This window comes from Oncorhynchus masou, chromosome 22, assembly GCF_036934945.1.
Source record: "Oncorhynchus masou masou isolate Uvic2021 chromosome 22, UVic_Omas_1.1, whole genome shotgun sequence".
NCBI classification, from domain to species: Eukaryota; Metazoa; Chordata; class Actinopteri; order Salmoniformes; family Salmonidae; genus Oncorhynchus; species Oncorhynchus masou.
The window spans coordinates 40,162,765-40,183,208 of NC_088233.1; the positions used below are offsets into that span (position 1 = coordinate 40,162,765).

A 20,444-nucleotide genomic window follows, 5' to 3' on the forward strand; every position below is an offset into this window, starting at 1 on the left:
CAGACCAAGCTACCTACACTCGCAGCAGTAGGTATAGAGAGGCATACAGCCATGCCAATCTACCTACACTCGCAGCAGTAGGTAGAGAGAGGCATACAGCCAGGCCAAGCTACCTACACTCACAGCAGATGTTAGAGAGAGGCATACAGCCAGGCCAATAGGCAGTAGATAGAGAGGCATACAGCCAGGCCAAGCTACCTACACAGTAGGTAGAGAGAGGCATACAGCCAGCAGCAGTAGGTAGAGAGAGGCATACAGCCAGGCCAAGCTACCTACACTCGCAGCAGTAGGTAGAGAGAGGCAGACAGCCAGGCCAAGCTACACACTCGCGGCAGTAGGTAGAGAGAGGCATACAGCCAGGCCAAGCTAACAACACTCGCAGCAGTAGGTAGAGAGAGGCATACAGCCAGACCAAGCTACCTACACTCACAGCAGTAGGTAGAGAGAGGCATACAGCCAGACCAAGCTACCTACACTCGCAGCAGTAGGTAGAGAGAGGCATACAGCCAGGCCAAGCTACCTACACTCGCAGCAGTAGGTAGAGAGAGGCATACAGCCAGACCAAGCTACTTACACTCGCAGCAGTAGGTATAGAGAGGCATACAGCCATGCCAATCTACCTACACTCGCAGCAGTAGGTAGAGAGAGGCATACATCCAGGCCAAGCTACCTACACTCGCAGCAGTAGGTAGAGAGAGGCATACAGCCATGCCAAGCTACCTACACTCGCAGCAGTAGGTAGAGAGAGGCATACAGCCAGGCCAAGCTACCTACACTCGCAGCAGTAGGTAGAGAGAGGCATACAGACAGACCAAGCTACCTACACTCGCAGCAGTAGGTGGAGAGAGGCATACAGCCAGGCCAAGCTACCTACACTCGCAGCAGTAGGTAGAGAGAGGCATACAGCCAGACCAAGCTACTTACACTTGCAGCAGTAGGTAGAGAGAGGCATACAGCCAGACCAAGCTACCTACACTCGCAGCAGTAAGTAGAGAGAGGCATACAGCCATGCCAAGCTACCTACACTCACAGCAGTAGGTAGAGAGAGGCATACAGCCAGGCCAAGCTACCTACACTCGCAGTAGTAGGTAGAGAGAGGCATACAGCCAGTCCAAGCTACCTACACTCGCAGCAGTAGGTAGAGAGAGGCATACAGCCAGGCCAAGCTAACAACACTCGCAGCAGCAGGTAGGTACAGACAGACCAAGCTACCTACACTCGCAGCAGTAGGTAGAGAGAGGCAGCCAGGCCAAGCTACCTACACTCACAGCAGATGTTAGAGAGAGGCATACAGCCAGGCCAATCTACCTACACTCGCAGCAGTAGTTAGAGAGAGGCATACAGCCAGGCCAAGCTACCTACACTCGCAGCAGTAGTTAGAGAGAGGCATACAGCCAGGCCAATCTACCTACACTCACAGCAGTAGGTAGAGAGAGGCATACAGCCAGGCCAATCTACCTACACTCGCAGCAGTAGGTAGAGAGAGGCATACATCCAGGCCAAGCTACCTACACTCGCAGCAGTAGGTAGAGAGAGGCATACAGCCATGCCAAGCTACCTACACTCGCAGCAGTAGGTAGAGAGAGGCATACAGCCAGGCCAAGCTACCTACACTCGCAGCAGTAGGTAGAGAGAGGCATACAGACAGACCAAGCTACCTACACTCGCAGCAGTAGGTAGAGAGAGGCATACAGCCAGACCAAGCTACCTACACTCGCAGCAGTAAGTAGAGAGAGGCATACAGCCATGCCAAGCTACCTACACTCACAGCAGTAGGTAGAGAGAGGCATACAGCCAGGCCAAGCTACCTACACTCGCAGTAGTAGGTAGAGAGAGGCATACAGCCAGTCCAAGCTACCTACACTCGCAGCAGTAGGTAGAGAGAGGCATACAGCCAGGCCAAGCTAACAACACTCGCAGCAGCAGGTAGAGAGAGGCATACAGACAGACCAAGCTACCTACACTCGCAGCAGTAGGTAGAGAGAGGCATACAGCCAGGCCAAGCTACCTACACTCACAGCAGATGTTAGAGAGAGGCATACAGCCAGGCCAATCTACCTACACTCGCAGCAGTAGTTAGAGAGAGGCATACAGCCAGGCCAAGCTACCTAGCAGTAGTTAGAGAGAGGCATACAGCCAGGCCAATCTACCTACACTCACAGCAGTAGGTAGAGAGAGGCATACAGCCAGGCCAATCTACCTACACTCACAGCAGTAGGTAGAGAGAGGCATACAGCCAGGCCAATCTACCTACACTCACAGCAGTAGGTAGAGAGAGGCAGACAGCCAGGCCAAGCTACCTACACTCGCGGCAGTAGGTAGAGAGAGGCATACAGCCAGGCCAAGCTAACAACACTCGCAGCAGTAGGTAGAGAGAGGCATACAGCCAGACCAAGCTACCTACACTCACAGCAGTAGGTAGAGAGAGGCATACAGCCAGACCAAGCTACCTACACTCGCAGCAGTAGGTAGAGAGAGGCATACAGCCAGGCCAAGCTACCTACACTCGCAGCAGTAGGTAGAGAGAGGCATACAGCCAGACCAAGCTACTTACACTCGCAGCAGTAGGTATAGAGAGGTATACTGCCATGCCAATCTACCTACACTCGCAGCAGTAGGTAGAGAGAGGCATACATCCAGGCCAAGCTACCTACACTCGCAGCAGTAGGTAGAGAGAGGCATACAGCCATGCCAAGCTACCTACACTCGCAGCAGTAGGTAGAGAGAGGCATACAGCCAGGCCAAGCTACCTACACTCGCAGCAGTAGGTAGAGAGAGGCATACAGACAGACCAAGCTACCTACACTCGCAGTAGTAGGTAGAGAGAGGCATACAGCCAGTCCAAGCTACCTACACTCGCAGCAGTAGGTAGAGAGAGGCATACAGCCAGGCCAAGCTAACAACACTCGCAGCAGCAGGTAGAGAGAGGCATACAGACAGACCAAGCTACCTACACTCGCAGCAGTAGGTAGAGAGAGGCATACAGCCAGGCCAAGCTACCTACACTCACAGCAGATGTTAGAGAGAGGCATACAGCCAGGCCAATCTACCTACACTCGCAGCAGTAGTTAGAGAGAGGCATACAGCCAGGCCAAGCTACCTACACTCGCAGCAGTAGTTAGAGAGAGGCATACAGCCAGGCCAATCTACCTACACTCACAGCAGTAGGTAGAGAGAGGCATACAGCCAGGCCAATCTACCTACACTCACAGCAGTAGGTAGAGAGAGGCATACAGCCAGGCCAATCTACCTACACTCACAGCAGTAGGTAGAGAGAGGCAGACAGCCAGGCCAAGCTACCTACACTCGCGGCAGTAGGTAGAGAGAGGCATACAGCCAGGCCAAGCTAACAACACTCGCAGCAGTAGGTAGAGAGAGGCATACAGCCAGACCAAGCTACCTACACTCACAGCAGTAGGTAGAGAGAGGCATACAGCCAGACCAAGCTACCTACACTCGCAGCAGTAGGTAGAGAGAGGCATACAGCCAGGCCAAGCTACCTACACTCGCAGCAGTAGGTAGAGAGAGGCATACAGCCAGACCAAGCTACTTACACTCGCAGCAGTAGGTATAGAGAGGTATACTGCCATGCCAATCTACCTACACTCGCAGCAGTAGGTAGAGAGAGGCATACATCCAGGCCAAGCTACCTACACTCGCAGCAGTAGGTAGAGAGAGGCATACAGCCATGCCAAGCTACCTACACTCGCAGCAGTAGGTAGAGAGAGGCATACAGCCAGGCCAAGCTACCTACACTCGCAGCAGTAGGTAGAGAGAGGCATACAGACAGACCAAGCTACCTACACTCGCAGCAGTAGGTGGAGAGAGGCATACAGCCAGACCAAGCTACCTACACTCGCAGCAGTAGGTAGAGAGAGGCATACAGCCAGGCTGTGTGTGTTGTGAGTCTACTCATTGATATGGACCTGTGTTGGGCACACAGGCATCATCAGCCAAGCTGTCATACAGAGAATCGTTTGGAAATGTTTGTGTTTTTGTCTCTCTATCCACTGCTGGCTATCTGAGCAAACACCCTCAAACGACTGTTTTTTCTTTTTCAAATGTGTGTGTGAGTGCATGTGTGATTGTGTGTTTTCCTATGGGTGTGTTCGTCTACAGAATGTTTCCTCAATGGCGTCTCTACTCAACTGGCGGACAGTGGACCGGATCCGGACCCAGAACGGGATCAATACGGACCAGAGGTCCCGAATGTTTATTTTTAATTTTTTACTCGGTCAGGCTTCGACCCCTGGTATCATATAATACACATAAGACATGGAAGAACGCATAGAATTGCAATAAATTAGCTTAAAAACAGCAAAGAAAATCTCTGCCCCATGCAAAATGTGTAGAATTGTGGGAAATTAGCTTCAAAACAGCAAATTTTTCTCTCCGCTAACAAGAGCGGTGTGAACAGTTTGAGGTTGCATAGGTTGCGAGGTGGGGGTTTGTTACTACGCTGATTACATCATCCATCCGGACCTTTGCCACCTAAGACATTTGTGTGACCGGACCTAGTACTTGAGTACCCCTGCTCTGTGGTGTACATTTTGACAATGACTCTCCTTTAAGAGTAAATCCACATAGGATTCTAAAGCCTGGACCACTATAGTGTATGCATTTGATTTCATTGTGTTTTGCCCCGTAAGCTACCGTCGAGTAGTGTAGGCAACAGAAACACACAAAAAAACAAAAAACAAAAAACTTTTCAAAAACAATAGCCACATTCGCCGTAAAAGCCCCTCAATTCAGTTAACATTAGCTTATCATTCACCGCGACCACTTATCCTTCCATTATAATGCACTTGACCGCAAACTGCACAATTATCATACTTCTCCATGGCGATGAATTGCTATGAATTGACTGTACATTAGACTGAACTCGCCTGAAATAAGTGACTTGTTTGTGGAAATGTGAAGGTAACAAGTTGATGTTAAATGTCTGGTTGCCAACTCATTCCCAGGTCCTATCCTTTTTTCTATGTACTGAGTAGTGGTGGTTGTTGGTGCATCGAGCTCTCTGCTACTCACCCACTTGGACAGGTGCATCCGTCATCTCCCATGAGGCGTAAGTGGTGTTGGAGGCTCCATCGAGAGCTTTCTCACTGAGCACCTTGATGATTAAGTGACACACTTTAGTCCCTTTGGGTGACTCTCCAACCACTCTACCAGGTAATAAATCTGGCCCTGAAGCGCTTCCTTTTTAAAACAAAACACAGCATCAAAAAATGCCATATGTGTCCTGGTGTGAACTTCTTGTTACTGAGATGAAGACCAGCTGTACTCAGATGCTTTTGATACACTGTGTAAAGCTTGTCTGGGTCAAGAGTCTGGGTTTTTCCATTAGAACAGTGGTCCCCTGTGTTGTGATTCAAAGCTCTGTCATTCCCTATTCTCATAGGGATCTTTTAATATCAAACCACTTGAATAGTGGTGCCCATGATGCCCCATCACTTGGGTCCACAATAACAGATCAAACAAATCCTAATACGAAAGACTGCAGCTTTAAAAGAGAGTTAAATGTCTGGTCTTTTTCCTACGATCTGGTGGTTTCCTATGCAGGAAAAACCCCTGGTTATTAATAACATTTACATTTGAGTAATTTAGCAGATGCTCTTATCCAGAGAGACTTACAGTGGTGTGTGCATACATAACCAGACCTACGGTGACACGATCGTCACAGTTTCAGCCTCAGCAAAATAAAATCATCTCCAGATAGCTGTCGGATGCAGAAACTGTACTCTCAAAACATCCAGCTGGTATGTTGTGCACCACCTGAGGTGAGGAGGAGGCAACACGCTGTGAGTGAAAGTTGCTGAAACTTTAAATTGAAGCAGTCCCTGATCAAATGGCAGTTAGTGAGACAAACACGATATTGGCAGAGAGAGGCTGCCTGCCTCGCGTACACATGTACGCAGAAGTACAAAGGGGGCCTTGAGCAATCAAAACCAATCTCTGTTATCCTTTCCTGTATATGCAAATCAGGTTTAATTAGTACAAATCAGGGTTGTCCATTTATAATCATAAGATGAATTTTCCCCGCAAAGCTTATGAAAATGCAGCTTTAATTTTCCATTTTATTAATTAAAAATGTTCCAGTGCAATTGCACTCAGGCTCATTTCAGAGGTTGTTAATTATCAAACATAATCTCAATTACCATGACAGTGTGGCTAAAAGCTATCTAAAGGGAGGTAATTTAAAAAAAAAAATCTCTCCGTGTGAAAGTGAAATGTGCCTGGTTTTTGGGACTGGGAGGCTTGTGTACCAATATCATTAGTCAGACTCGTTTCACTCCAATAGCTTCCAGGAGTCAGACCTCGACAAACTGTTATTGTTTATTTATCAGGGTTAAACGAGAGCCAAATCAGTTGAGATTGTACTTCATACCAACGTGTTCGATCACCAGTATGAGTTCAATGCAGTATGAAAGACACAATTCATGTCTGAATCAAGCTACAGGACAAGAAAAGGGAGAATAAATTGACCTATTCAAAGAGCTATTATAACATCGCCCAAAGCTTAGATCTGAGCCCATTTCAGCCATTCTAGAAAGCAGCATTCTGATTGAGTTCATCAGTCATTGAGTTCGTATGGTATCACTCCATTGTGTACACCTTGAGAATGACGTTAGGACGGAAAATCACCTAAAGCATAGTACATTCAGAGAATGCATTTACTAAATTGCGGCACCAAAGTTAGTTCCTCAACTGCTGACTGTGGTGACAGTGTGTTTTGAGGGTGATGGGGGAGTCAAGTGGATCGTTAATGTGATATCAAAGTAATTATCTTCACCTAATGTACCTCGACCAGGCTATCTGACCAATGGGGTGTGATAAATGTGAGCGTCATGACGGACTTGTCAAATATCAGGAGACATACTGAGCATCAGAGAGCAGATGGTGAAAATAACAGTGTGTAAAGAATGTATTGCAAACAGAAGGGACATTTTCTATTTACCATTCCAAGCTCAACAACAATATTGTGTATTTATTTACCAGTACATGCTTTAATTTGTTTCACAATTGTGCACATTTCAAACCCAATTTGATTAGATTGAAATTAAGTTTAAATCAGATACACAATGAGGCTGTAGTAACCATGTTGACAAAGACAAACTATTCTCACTCCTACAGTATCTTTCCCATAGATACAGAATGAATAGAATGGGCGTCCCCATCCAAGTCAATTATGGCATAATGGGTGGACTGGTGGCCATTGCGAGTTTACCCATAAGTGCAAAGCAGGAAGTAAAAACAGGAAGTGTACCCATCAATCTGGCATTACACAAAATACATTCCATTGCATGAGTCACATCACTTAGCATAATGTGAATGAACATTTTACATTACCATGGAGATGATTGCATCACAATACCAGGCAGCCATTGTGAGTGTACCCATTCATTTACCAGTCAAATTGCCAGGGTCAGACGTTACAACCCCGTTCTATTCATTCTATTTCTATGATCTTTCCACCCACCCGAACATATTTTTCCTATGGAAACAACTCTGTGTTTAAAGCTATTTCAGATTGGCAAACAAACAAGAAACCAATTCAACTCTAAACTTACTGCTATTTCTCACATTATTAGCCCAGAACGTTTTTACAATCATTTCACTACACCTGCAAAAGCATCTGTTAAATATGTGTATGCGACCAATACAATTAGATTTGATTTGTTTATAGTCATCAAGCTACTCTTATCGCCGGACTCTCCATACACAACCACACCCACACACACACTTGACATGTCACAAAATGAAATGACCCTATCTCACCGTGACAGTCATCAATCTGTCTTAGGAGGAAACACAAAGCTTTATTACATTTAACGCCAAGCAATTATTCATGACCTACACAAAATATGATAATGATTATATCAGATTACAAATTAGTCTTCATTTGCTTGTTGTGATGGGTGTGGGAGACAGCGGAGTATCATTGATTTAATATCAGCCCTAATGAAATAAAACCACCAAATGCAGCTGAAGTTATAGCCGACTACTATCTGCAGTGCAACTGACTTGCATAGTGTTAATTAGGGCATAATTATAACACTAGTTTGCAGATGTGTTACATAACAAAGAAATGAACGTGTGTACAGGAGTGAGAACCGACCAGCTGAAATGCCTTCCTCCTCCCCTCACAAGGTTGTCATGGCAGCACCACAAAACATTAACTTAATGTACTATAGGCCTTAATACAACTTAAAGGCACTAAAATGCAAAAGGACAGGTCCCTGTTTGAAAGACAGTGAATGACAGCACTCTTAATATCTCCAATGGGAATAAGTCCATGGCGTTGCTGCTGAATCAGCCGATTACAGACTTTCCCGCCCTAACATGGCTGGATTAATGCACCGCACTGCAGAGTGATGTGTTAGTAGAGTGGCAGGGGGAGGACAAAATAACTGAAGATGCATGTTGTAAACATATTCCTACTATAATATAGGATTTACATTAGGGAATGGGGATACTTAGCCAGGTGTACAACTGAATCCATTCAACTGAAATTTGTCTTCCAAATTTAACCCAACCCCTGTGAATCAGAGAGGTGCGGGGGACTGCCTTAATCAACATCCACGTCATCGGCACCCGGGGAGCAGTAGTTCTTGGGGGTTAACTGCCTTGCTCAAGGGCAGAATGGCAGATTTTTCCACATTGCCGGCTCAGGGATTCAAACCAGCGACCTCTCGGTTACTGGCCCAACACTCTTATTAACCACAAGGCCACATATCATGGTCTGGTCATGCTGCACTGAGGAACAACTGAGATGTTCTATTATTTATCTCAGGCTGACAGAATGTATAGAGGAGTAGTGTATCTCCAGTCTACATTTAACTTGGAAGGACTTTATTTTAGGGGGCAACATTTAGTAACGCTATAATAGTAATGCTATATTCTAGGTGGTACAATATCAGCACTATTCTAGACAGGAGCCATTATTCAGCTGTTTACGTGGCTTACCATGGTGTTATCTTTATAAGTAGCAGTAAACATATCTAAGTAGCTACAACAACCCTTTCATACTGTTATATTTGCAGCTACAAGTAAACAGAAGTAGCAACGCTAACCTCCTTTTGATCACCATGGAGGCAGCTGGTACCCAATCAAGGGTCACAATCTTTCTCCCTTCGAGGTTTCCACCATCATCACTAATAGTACAGATCTGAGAAGACATTCCTGTGCCTCTACAGTCAACCATATGCTAGCAGGCTGGCTGTGGGGGGGGGGGCTCCCCTAAATATTAATCAGCAGGAGCCGTCGGGAGGCTGAGGAGGATGGGGGTGATCGGCAGGTGGGGAGAGATGTGGAGGGATGGGGAGGCAGGGGAGGGTGGAGAGAGGCTGGTGGGGAGGTGGGGGGAACGGTAGAGAATGGGGAGGGTGTGGGCAGGATGGAGACAGTGCTCCCCTCCCCGGTGGCACGGCCTTGGTTGTGTCCCAGAGCTAGGTCAGCTTGTCCCTCCCTCCCTCTCCCCACCCCACACATCCATCACCATCCCCCAGCCTCTGTCTGTCTCTATCTCGCTCTACCTCTTTCAAGCCAAGCCAGACACACAACTCAGACTGCTCCTCTCTCATTCATACAGCATCATCATCGCCTGTAAAGGAATCAGCCTAAACTTAATAAGAATGCCCAGAAGGCCATGACGAAAGCCAAGACACAAATACACTGTCCTTCAGCGGGATTACATGTCTCACTTCAAAGCCCTCTCACTCACCTTCTATCTGGCCCATTTGTTTGACTTGGATTCAAAGCAATGTAACTATGAGTGTTATTTATTTCCTCCTCTGACTCCAGCAGTACATGTATCATGTGGTGAGTTCAACAGTTGGCACTGGCAGTGAGTCTATCACCTTGCATTCTCCACATCACAAATCCAGCTCTGACAGGAGCTGTCTGTGTTATATCTGCTGCTAGGAGTTTCTTTGAGCAACTGCGCTCTCTCTCTCTCACTCTCTCAATTGAATTTATTGACATGGCAAGTTAAATTACTTACATTGTCAAAGTATACAAATAAAACATTATATATATATATATATTTATATATATATATAAATGGTGGGACCAACAGCAATAATAGTAGTAGTGGAAATGGGATTACCATTAACAGCAACTACAACAACAATATTAATGAGAATAATAATACATTAAAGCAATAGTAGTAGACCAGTCTCAACATGACTGAGAAGACACATGACTTGAAAGCCAAAACAAAACTGAATGGGAAATATTATTAACATTACATTGCACTTTTCACTGGCTGTCCCTCAGGTTGTGACAGCATTTTGGCTTTTTACCCAATAAATATTAGATTTTTTTCTTCATCTTTTATATTTTCAAATTCTTTGTGTTGAATTATTCTCTTAGGTCTGAGTATTTGTCACAGTGTAATAGGAAATGCAGCTCTGTCTCTACCTCTCCCCTGGAGCAGAGTGAGCACAGCCTGTCCTCTCTTGGCAGCCAGGTTTGCCTGTGACGGCCGGTCTCTATAGCCAGACTGTGCTCACTGAGTCTGTACCTAGTCTACCTGTGTTTTCCTCAGTTTTCTATCAGTCACAGGCGTCAGATAGTCTGCCACCATGTACTGTCTGTTTAGAGCCAAATAGCATTGAAGTTTACTTTGATTTTTTGTGTTGTCTTTCCAATAGGTGATATATTTTAATTTTTGCTTTGTGATGACTTGGTTGGGCCAGATTTCCGAGTGCTGTCCTGAGGCTCTATGGGGTTGGTTTGGGTTAGTGAACTGAGCCTCAGAACCATGTTGCCTTGGGCTGAGGGGACTCTTCTCTTATTTAATCTCTTGGCATTGTAGAGCTGTGTGATGGAATGTTTTGGGGTCACTTGTTTTTTGATGGTTGTTAAATTTGATTGCTATTTTTTCTATCGAATGAGGAGTGGGTTTTGGCCCAATTCTGCTCTACATGCGTTATTTTGAGTTTTCTTTGCACTTGCAATACAGTCTTGCAAAACTCTGCATGCAGTATTTCGATTGGATGTTTGTCCCATTTGGTATATTCACTGTTCGAGAGTGGACCCCATTCTTCACTACCATATAGAGCAATTGGTTCTATAACTGATTGGAAAATTTTGAGCCAGATTCTAATTGGAATTTTGATTTTACTGTTCCTTTTAATGGCATTGCTTTGTCTCTCAGCTCAATCACAGCCCTGTGAAAGCTACCTGTGTTGCTGATATTTAGTCCTAGATACGTGTCATTTTTGGTGTATTCTAATAGAACTGTGTCCAAATAGAATTTATATTTGTCATCCTGATTGTGGAATATCATTATATTTGTTTTGATTTGTTTTGATTAACGGTGAGAGCCCAGGTCTGACAGAACCTGTGCAGATGATCTAGGTGCTGCTGTAACTCCTCCTAAGTGGGAGACAGCAGCACCAGGTCATCTGCATACAGCAGACACTTGATTTCAGTGTTGTGTAGGGTGAGCCCAGGTGCTGCCGATTCTTCTAATGTTTTTGTCAATTCATTCATGAAGATGCAAACAGTGTTGGACTTATTGGGCAGCCCTGTTTCACTCCACGTCCCTGAAAGTATGTTCGCCTGTTGCCACATTTTAACCACACATTTGGTTTTAGTGTGCATTGATTTAATAACATAACATGTTCCCCCTCCAATGCCACTTTCTATTAGTTTATAAAAAAGACATTTGTGCCAAATTGAATCAAATGCTTTCTTGAAATCTACAAAACACAAGTAGATTTTGTCTTTGTTTTGGTTTACTTGTTTGTCAATTAGAGTATGGAGGGTGTAAATGTGGTCTGTTGGATGATCATTTTTTAGAAATCCAATCTGGCTTCTGCTCAGGATGTTGTGTTCATAAAGGAAATTATGTAGTCTGCTATTTATGATACTGCAGATAATTTTCCCCAAGTTGCAAATTCCTCTGTAATTATTTGGGTCAAATTTGTCTCAATTTTTATAGATTGGTGTGATAAATCCTTGGTTCCAAATATCGGGGAAAATACCTGCAGTGAGGATAATGTTGAAGAGTTTGAGTCTAGCCAATTTGAATTTGTGGTCTGAATATTTGATCATTTCATTTAAAATATCATCAGCACCACAGGCCTTTTGGGTTGGAGAGTGCATTGTTTTTCCAATAATTCTTCTTCTGTAATTGGGGTATCCACAGGACTCTGAAAGTCTTTGACTGCTGATTCAAGGATTTGTAATTTTTGTTGTAAATCTTTTTGTTCTGGGCTCTGTTATATTGCTGTAAAGGTTTGCAAATTGATTTCTCCACATATCCCCATGTTGGAGAGCCAGTTCCTCCTGATGAGGTTTGTTTAGTGTATTCCAATTCTCCCAGAAGTGGTTTGATCCTACGGATTCCTCAATTCCATCCAGCTAATTTATAATGTGCTGTTCCTTTTTTGTTCTTAGGGTGTGTTTGTATTGCTTCAGTGTTTCCCATATTGAAGGTGTACATTTTTGTTGTCTGTTCTCTGTGTTTTTGATTAGATATATTTCTCAATGACTTTCTTAGATTTTTGCAATCATTATCAAACCATTTTTCATTATCTATTATTTTTGGTTTGCTCTCATATTTATTTTGATTAGCCAAGGAGGCTAATTTGTTAAATATAAAGTTTATGTTCTAAATGGCCAAACGTACACCTTCATTGCTGTAGGAGAATGTTATTAAGGATAAAGAGTTGTCCAGGAGAGAGATTTTTTGGCTAATAATTGCTTTTTGGTAGATTTCTGTACTGTTTTCACTGCAGCTATAGGCCTATTTAGTAACATGTAATTTATTGGGCCGTGATGCTTCATGGTTGGGTTCCGCTCTTCTCAGATACACTGTGATTTTACTGTGGTCTGAGAGAGGTGTTAGTGGGCTGACTGTGAAGGCTCTGAGAGACTGGGTTTAGATCAGTGAGGAAGTAGTCTACAGTGCTGCTGCCAAGGGATGAGTTGTAGGTGTACCTACCAAAAGAGTCCCCTCTCAGCCTACCATTGACTATATATATACCCAGTGTTTGACAGAGCTTCAGGAGCTGTACTACATTTTAGTTTTTCACTTTGTCATAGTTGTTTCTGTGGGGGTATGTGGGGAGGGAAAGGTTATTGCTTCCTGGTAGGTGTTTATCCCCATGACTGTTAATAGTGTCTGGTTCTTCTGCTGTTCTAGCATTCAGGTCTCCACGTTGCCTTGGGCCTGAAAGTGACTCATCTCCCCTCTAGAATGGAGAAACTCTCTTCATTGAAGTAGGGTGATTCTGAGGGGGGAATGTATGAGACGCAGAGGAAGACGTTTTTATCTGTAAAGATAGCCTCCTTGTTGATTTCTAACCAGATAAAGAATTCTCCTGTTTTGATCAATTCGATTGAATTAGTTAGTTCAGATTTATACCATATTAGCATTCCCCCTGAGTCTCTGCCCTGTGTGATTCCTTTTCATTTGGTGGATGGTAGGATTATCTTCCTATAACCGAGTGGACAGCCAGTGAAAAGATCACCTCTGCACTATGTTTCCTGTAGTACTACAATATCAATATCATCAATTTCTTTCAGGAAGTCCGCGTTTCTGCTCTTTAGCTCAAATGCAGAGGACTTCAATCCTTGTAAATTCCCCAATGCAATGTAAAAAAATAAAAAATATATTAAAAAAAGTTTCATAACTGTTTTTTGTTTACCTTCAAAATGAGACAAACACTCACAATCCAACAAGATCTATGAAAATAGGATTTTTCAATTAACATAAACTCTTATGATGCAAATGTGATTTGTTTATCATTTAAGATAGCATTTGTGTCATGCCACTTGGGTGGATGTAGTGTGAGGATGGTGGAGTTCTTGTGCTCATCTTACCATGACCCCCGGCCTATCACATGTTAGCATAGTAGACTCAGCATGTGTTTGATGTCACTCATTTGGTTGGTGGGGGCTGGGCCAGTTGCTCCTCTCACAGCCTGTGCGTAGCTCTGCCTGTGACTCCAGGTGTGGGTCTGCGGTGGGGAGGAGGGGGGTGGTAGGCCTCGTCTGGGTGGGTCTGAAGCTGGGCTGGGGTGGGCATTGAGGTTGGCGGTGCAGTGGTCGTGGCTGGGGGGTCCAGGGTGCTGGTCCGGGGTGTTGTCTCGATGATCTCGGAAGGGAGGAGATTGCTCTGCTTGGGTGGAGAGGTCGGGCTTCGGTTTAAAGCAACATCCTTGAGAGTCTTGGCAAGTGTATTATCCTGAACCAACTTCCCATTTGAGTCCATCAACAGGATAATGTCAGCCAGTGTTTCTTCTGGACTGGAGGGGGTAGAGGGGGGGCTGGTGGGTGTTGGAGCTGGGCTGTGGCTGGTCTGTGCCGGTGCCACTGTCTGTGGGAGGCTGGGGGAAGGTGGGCAGCAGGCAGGGCTGGGGACGCCTGGCTGGTTGAGGTGGGCTCCTCTGCTGTGTGAGGCCAGGTCATGGTGATCTAGCTGCTCCTACAGCCTGTCCTCTGTTCTCTTCGTCTCCTGCAGCCTGTCCTCTGTTCTCTTTCTCTCCTTCCGCCTGTCCTCTGTTCTCTTTCTCTCCTGCAGCCTGTCCTCTGTTCTTTCTCTCCTGCAGCCTGTCCTCTGTTCCCTTCCTCTCCTGCAGCCTGTCCTCTGTTCTCTTTCTCTCCTGCAGCTCCTCTCTTAATGTGGTCAGATCGCTATTACTGCTCTGCCTGTCTTTTAGGATCTCTCTCACCTCATTTGTTAGATCAGCTCTCTCTTGAGTCCGTCTCTCTCTTGCTGAACCTATTTTCGCTGTGTTGCAAGGCTGGTGTCCTGCTCTGTCACCTTGGTTAGGAGCTCCTCTAAGGTGTGGTTGTCTGGTTGCTGTTTGTTCACACTCTCCCTCAGCAGGACCACCTCCCCCTCCAGTTTGGTGAACTCATCCCTCATGGCAGGCATGGTGGTGAGGAGGGCCTGAGCCTGCTCTGCACTGAGGGGGTTGCTCTCCTCCTGGGGCATGTCTTCCATAGTGGAAGAGAGGTGCTGGATGTGCCTTTTTGGGTGGGGATAGTAGGGGTGAGGGTGGTGCTGGTGGAGTTTGTCTTGTGGGAGGGGATGTCACTGGTGGTGTCCTTCTCTCTCTCCGCTCTCTCCTTAATAGTCTGAACGTCTGTTTCAATCAGCCTAAGATTACCTTCCACCATGACAGTCCCAGTCTTGTAGAGGTTGATTGTTATCATGGTGCTGTCAGGGTTGTCTGTCTCTTTGACTTTCAGCTTCCACCCATTACAGATTCTCTCTTCTTTATGGATGGGTAGTGAGAGCAGACTGCTGAGCGCCATGCATTTGGCTGGTCAGTGAGAAAGATGAGATTACTCACATCACCGTTTTTGTAGAGGTCTGTGGAAAAGGGTTTCTGGCCTCCCCTTTAGTAGTTTCTGTTTAAAAGCTTTCCTCGTTGTGTCATTTTTGGCCTCTGGAGGGTAGAGAATGGATTCAGTGCTGAGGGGGAATGGGTCATGGTGCCTGTGAGCTCTGCTCCTACTGTGGCTCTGTTCTGCTGTCCTGTTGCCATGGCAACCGGTTTGTTTGTCTGCTGCTGTTGCTATATTGCTCTAATTTAGTTCAAAAACCAGCAAAAAGAGTGACAAATCTTTACACACAAAAAAAACAGAAGATATGTTTAAAGTTAGTCCGTGCTCCTTTTTGGTTTACTCACTCAGTTTGGTTGTTTCATGGAGTTGTATTAACTCCCCTTGCTAGGTTTGTTCTAGCTCATTCTTTCTGGCTAGCTTGTTATAGTCTGCTGGCTAGGATTTTTGTTGTGTAGCTAGCTAGCTAGAGTCAAAATTTCTTAACTTGAGGCACAGTTACTTTTTCTCTATTTTGATTAAATAGAGTTGTTGTTCATCACTTCTTGTCTGGAATATATATCAGGAGCCCATGTTGAGAATCTCTCAAGTAGACCAGTGTCAATATGACTGAGAAGACACATGACAGAGTATGAAAGACAAAACATAACGGGAAATATTATCGACATTACTTTGCGCTTCTCACTGGCTGTCCCTCAGGTTGTGGGATGAGGACACATATTTGGCTGCCAAAACTGCACATTTTGGCTTTCCACCCAATAAATATTTTGATTTTTTCTTAATCTTTTATAGTTACAAATTCTTTCAAATTCTTCTTCTCTCTCTCTCTCTCTCTCTCTCTCTCGCTCTCTCTCTCTCTCTCTGTCTCTGTCACGCCTTGGTCTTAGTATTTTGTGTTTTTAGTTAATTAGTTGGTCAGGCCAGGGTGTGACATGGGTTTATGTTATTGTGTTGTCGTATTGTTTTTTTTTTGTAGGCATTGGGATTGTGGTTGATTAGGGGTGTGTTTAGTTTAGGTTTGGCTGCCTGAGGCGGTTCTCAATCAGAGTCAGGCGATTCTTGTTGTCTCTGATGGGGAACCGTATTTAGGTAGCCTGGGTTTCACTGTGTATTTCGTGGGTGATTGTTCCTGTCTCTGTGTAGTTTCACCAGATAGGCTGTAATTAGGTTTCACGTTCCGTTTTGTTGTTTTGTATTTATTAGTTATTTCATGTATCGTTCCGTTTTTTCTTCATTAAAAACATGAGTAACCAACACGGTGCATTTCGGTCCGACTCTCTTTCGACAAACGAAGAACACCGTTACTCACTCTCTCTCTCTCTCTCTCTCTCTCTCTCTCTCTCTCTCTCTCTCTCTCTCTCTCTCTCTCTCTCTCTCTCTCTCTCTCTCTCTGGACAAAGCATGATGGGCGCACACACACACACACAAACACGCACACATGCTCGCAAACACAAACACACACAGCAAAGGTGCAGCGGGACATGTTTTTGTAGACTCACGCAGCTGATGCAAGTCCTTCCAGCTTTTGGAGGAGGGGCAGGCAGTGATAGTGACCAGGGGACAGGGGTTACCAGCCAGTGTGTTGCACAGACTCTGCTGGCGGAAAAACAACTTGCGAGGGTCCACTGACCGCTGCAGCACCTGCAGGTGACTCTGAAACACAGCGATAACCACTGGCCTGTTAAATAAACTGCCGTGATGCATGGGGCATAATGAAATAGATCATACACACACATCCAAAATAACCACTCTAGACACATGCTCTGGACGGAGAATGTCAAGACTACCTCAAGGCTGGTGTGGGTGTACGCACACACACACACACACACACACACACACACACACACACACACACACACACACACACACACACAGCAGGGTGTTGAGTGCTGTACCTGGAGGGCAGAGTAGGTGTAGGGGTAGTGATAGGCCAGGTAGCACACGTCTTCGTTGTGTTTGAAGGTCACGGTAAAGGTCAGGGTGTAGAAGGAAGAGCTCTTTTGGCCTCGGCTCGGACAGAAGCTGTTTCTGCAAAAACAGCATTACTCAAGTTACAAAATGTTATGCCATTTGGAGAAGTCCACTGCAGGGGCAGTAACATTGTGTCCGCACTGTTAGCTACAGAACAAAGCAAACTCTAACAAACAAGCCATTAAAATCTGCTTGCAATGAATATCAGTAAGTCTATAATGGTGTGTTCACGCACCAAATGACATGGCAAATCTCACTCTTCTAGCTATCGATAAAAAAGTATCTGCAGCCTATTTGAGTGATGGTTGCATAAATGTTGTGTAAGTATCCTCCTGTCACTCACCTGTAGTAGCAGACCTCAGTTCCAGTTCTGAGCCAGTTGGGTCGTCCCTCCAGAGCCTCTCTGACAGAGTACAGTACAGGCTGCATCCCTGGGGACAGACAGAAAGGCATCTGTTAGGCATCTACACACTAATGAACCGATTGATAACAATGCAACATAAACCACACAGAACGTTGCATCGTTAGACGGGAGCACACAGTACAGGGAGAACATACAGTATTATTGATTTATTTATGCGTTAGTTTACTTAATCTATAGAAAGTAAACTCCCTAAAGGACTTTTAAAATGCCACTGTACTTTTTTCCAATGACACATTTCTGGGGAGGACCATTGTGGCCCAGGCCCACTGCTGAGCTCTAGAACGGACGAGGATGAGAATGAAGGAGCGCTGTGTGTGGGGGACTGGGAATGGCACATTGAGGGGGACTGAGGACCCCCAACGTGTAGACAGATCAACAACACAGGGGTCCTAAAATACCTACTGACAATCCTCTACCTCGGTGCTTATCCAGTGAGGTGTCATTATACTGGCTATCTGTGCTTACCGTAGTTGAACTGGCTGTTGGCTTTCTCACAGTTGATGATGTTGAAGCGATAGGGCACGTTTGCCGCCATACCGCTGACCTCGAAATAGAACCACTGGTGGTGCTGGGAGCAGTTGGCGTCCGCGTTCAGGATCAGATCGTACTCGTGACTGAGGAAGAGGGAGGAGGTTGAAGACAGAGATTACGTATGAATCCCAAAAGGCTTTTGACCAGAACCTGTCAAACATAGTGCACTATAAAGGGAATAGGGTGCCATTTGGGGGACACCCTACATCATGAAGAAAGAAGTCTTTCCCTCTGTTGTTTTCTAACTGTTCTAACGTGCAACGGTTTTACAAAGACTTAATGTATTATTCAAAGGAAATTCCAGTCCAAGTATAGACTAAACCTTTAATTTGATCTGAAATATGTCACCGGGACACCTTCCTTACAGAAGCAAAAGGAGAGGTTTGAGAGACTCTGTTTGATTTTCAATGCAGCGTAAATGAGCCCCGAGGGGAATGTGCTACTTGTAGTCAGGTCTCTGCCAGGAAGCAGGAAGGAGCTGGAACAAAGCGGAGAAGCGTACCTACGGACGTGAACGGCTTTGCGCAGGTTCCCGCACTCAAACTTGGAGAAGAAGCTCAGGGAGTCGGAGTGATCAGGAGAGCCCTGGGAGCTGGGGGTGGAGGGGGGGGGGGTACATTAATACAGAGTACCTGACTACATCAAAAATGACTAGGATGGTAATGGTCATTTTGAATTAGCTTTTGTACTTCAGTGACCGGACCCATCCATTATCAGTCTGACCAGATGCTGAAAATGGCACCTGAAGTTTCTCATTATGCACATAATCTAACTGAGAGTACCTGACGATGCTCTGATTATCAAGCATGCCGTAAGAACACAACACCAGCCAGGATGCTCTTACAGTATCCATGCTATACCTCTGACATCCTCCATTACCACAGCACTTAAAAAGCAGCTCTGCAGTCAACTGACAAATCAAAGCAGGTGATTCTGCAGCAGCAGAGCCCAGAAATATCTCTCCTCAATGTCCTCTTTCCATTAGACATCCACCTACGCACTCAAGTGCTTTGCTGTTTCAACATTTTTCTATGTAACAAGCAAGATATTTCAGCAGAAATGTCCCCGTCTCAAACAACTATGGCGGACATTCATGAACAGTCCATAGAGGATAGGAACATATGATAACTGCCTGTGGAGAGGCGTGGCTTCCGTCCTGGAGAGGCGTGGCTTCCATCCTAGAGGGAGTGGCTTCCGTCCTGGAGAGAGTGGCTTCCGTCCTGGAGAGAGTGGCTTCCGTCCTGGAGAGAGTGGCTGATTTGTTAACACTCACCTGGGGTCCTCCAGGTCAAACACAACTTCATCAATAACGTCCTCCGGGTTGAGGAGACGCTGGACGTCCTCAAACACCTTCTTCCTGTCAGAGACAGAGTACAGTACATGTTCACCAAGGGTCATACAGAATCGTATTAATTGCGGTTCTGTAATTGCGTTCCTAAAGACATAGAAAGTATGTTGCGTCAACTACTCTCTTAGATTTGCTGATAATGGCCTAAATATTGATTTATTACCATAATGAATAGTACAAATAGTATAGCATTTTGACATCTAAAGCCAATAGTCTCATTGATTTAAACAATTCCATTAGAGTTCATAAACCCTGGAAGTCAGCCTAAAGCGGGCATATACTGTAAATGTACACTGTGTACAAAACATTAGGAACATTAGTTGGGGTATGGACTCTACAAGGTGTCGAAAGCGTTCCACAGGGATGAATCCAATGTTAACTACAATGATTCCTACAGTTGTGTCAAGTCAGCTGGACGTCCTTTGGGTGGTGGACCATTCTTGATACACAGGGGAAAGTGCTGAGCATGAAAACCCCAGCAGCGTTGCAGTGCGCCAGGCACCTACTACCATTCCCCGTTCAAAGGCACTTCAATCTTTTGTCTTGCCCATTCTCCCATTGAATGGCACACATACACTATCCATGTCTCACCAAAGAAATCATTCTTTAACCCGTCTCCTCCCCTTCATCTGCACTGATTGAAGTGATTTAACAGGTGACATCAACAAGGGATCCCATAGCTTTCACCCGGATTCACCTTGTCAATCTATGTCATGTTTTGTACACTCAGTGCATATGGCCATTCGACTGGACATTTCTATATTTCCCCAAACTAAATCTAAAATGCCTCCAACCCCATGCAGACCTAGTTTCTCTGTGTAGTGGAGTGGTGAGTCAGCACAGCAACAGGCGTACCATATACAG

General features: G+C 45.3%; 1 protein-coding gene across 1 annotated transcript in view; it reads right to left on the reverse strand.

Moving 5' to 3' along the window:
• The window catches only part of LOC135509493 (cytosolic carboxypeptidase 4), a 141,727-nt gene that overhangs the window by 88,223 nt on the left and 33,060 nt on the right, over positions 1 to 20,444 (reverse strand). Inside the window, exons 12-17 of the mRNA XM_064930203.1 lie at positions 19,506 to 19,589; positions 18,735 to 18,824; positions 18,167 to 18,315; positions 17,621 to 17,708; positions 17,202 to 17,334; positions 16,806 to 16,959 (exon numbers count right to left, since the gene is read on the reverse strand). Coding sequence (XP_064786275.1) covers positions 16,806 to 16,959; positions 17,202 to 17,334; positions 17,621 to 17,708; positions 18,167 to 18,315; positions 18,735 to 18,824; positions 19,506 to 19,589 — 698 coding nt within the window. The remainder of the gene's footprint in view (positions 1 to 16,805; positions 16,960 to 17,201; positions 17,335 to 17,620; positions 17,709 to 18,166; positions 18,316 to 18,734; positions 18,825 to 19,505; positions 19,590 to 20,444) is intronic.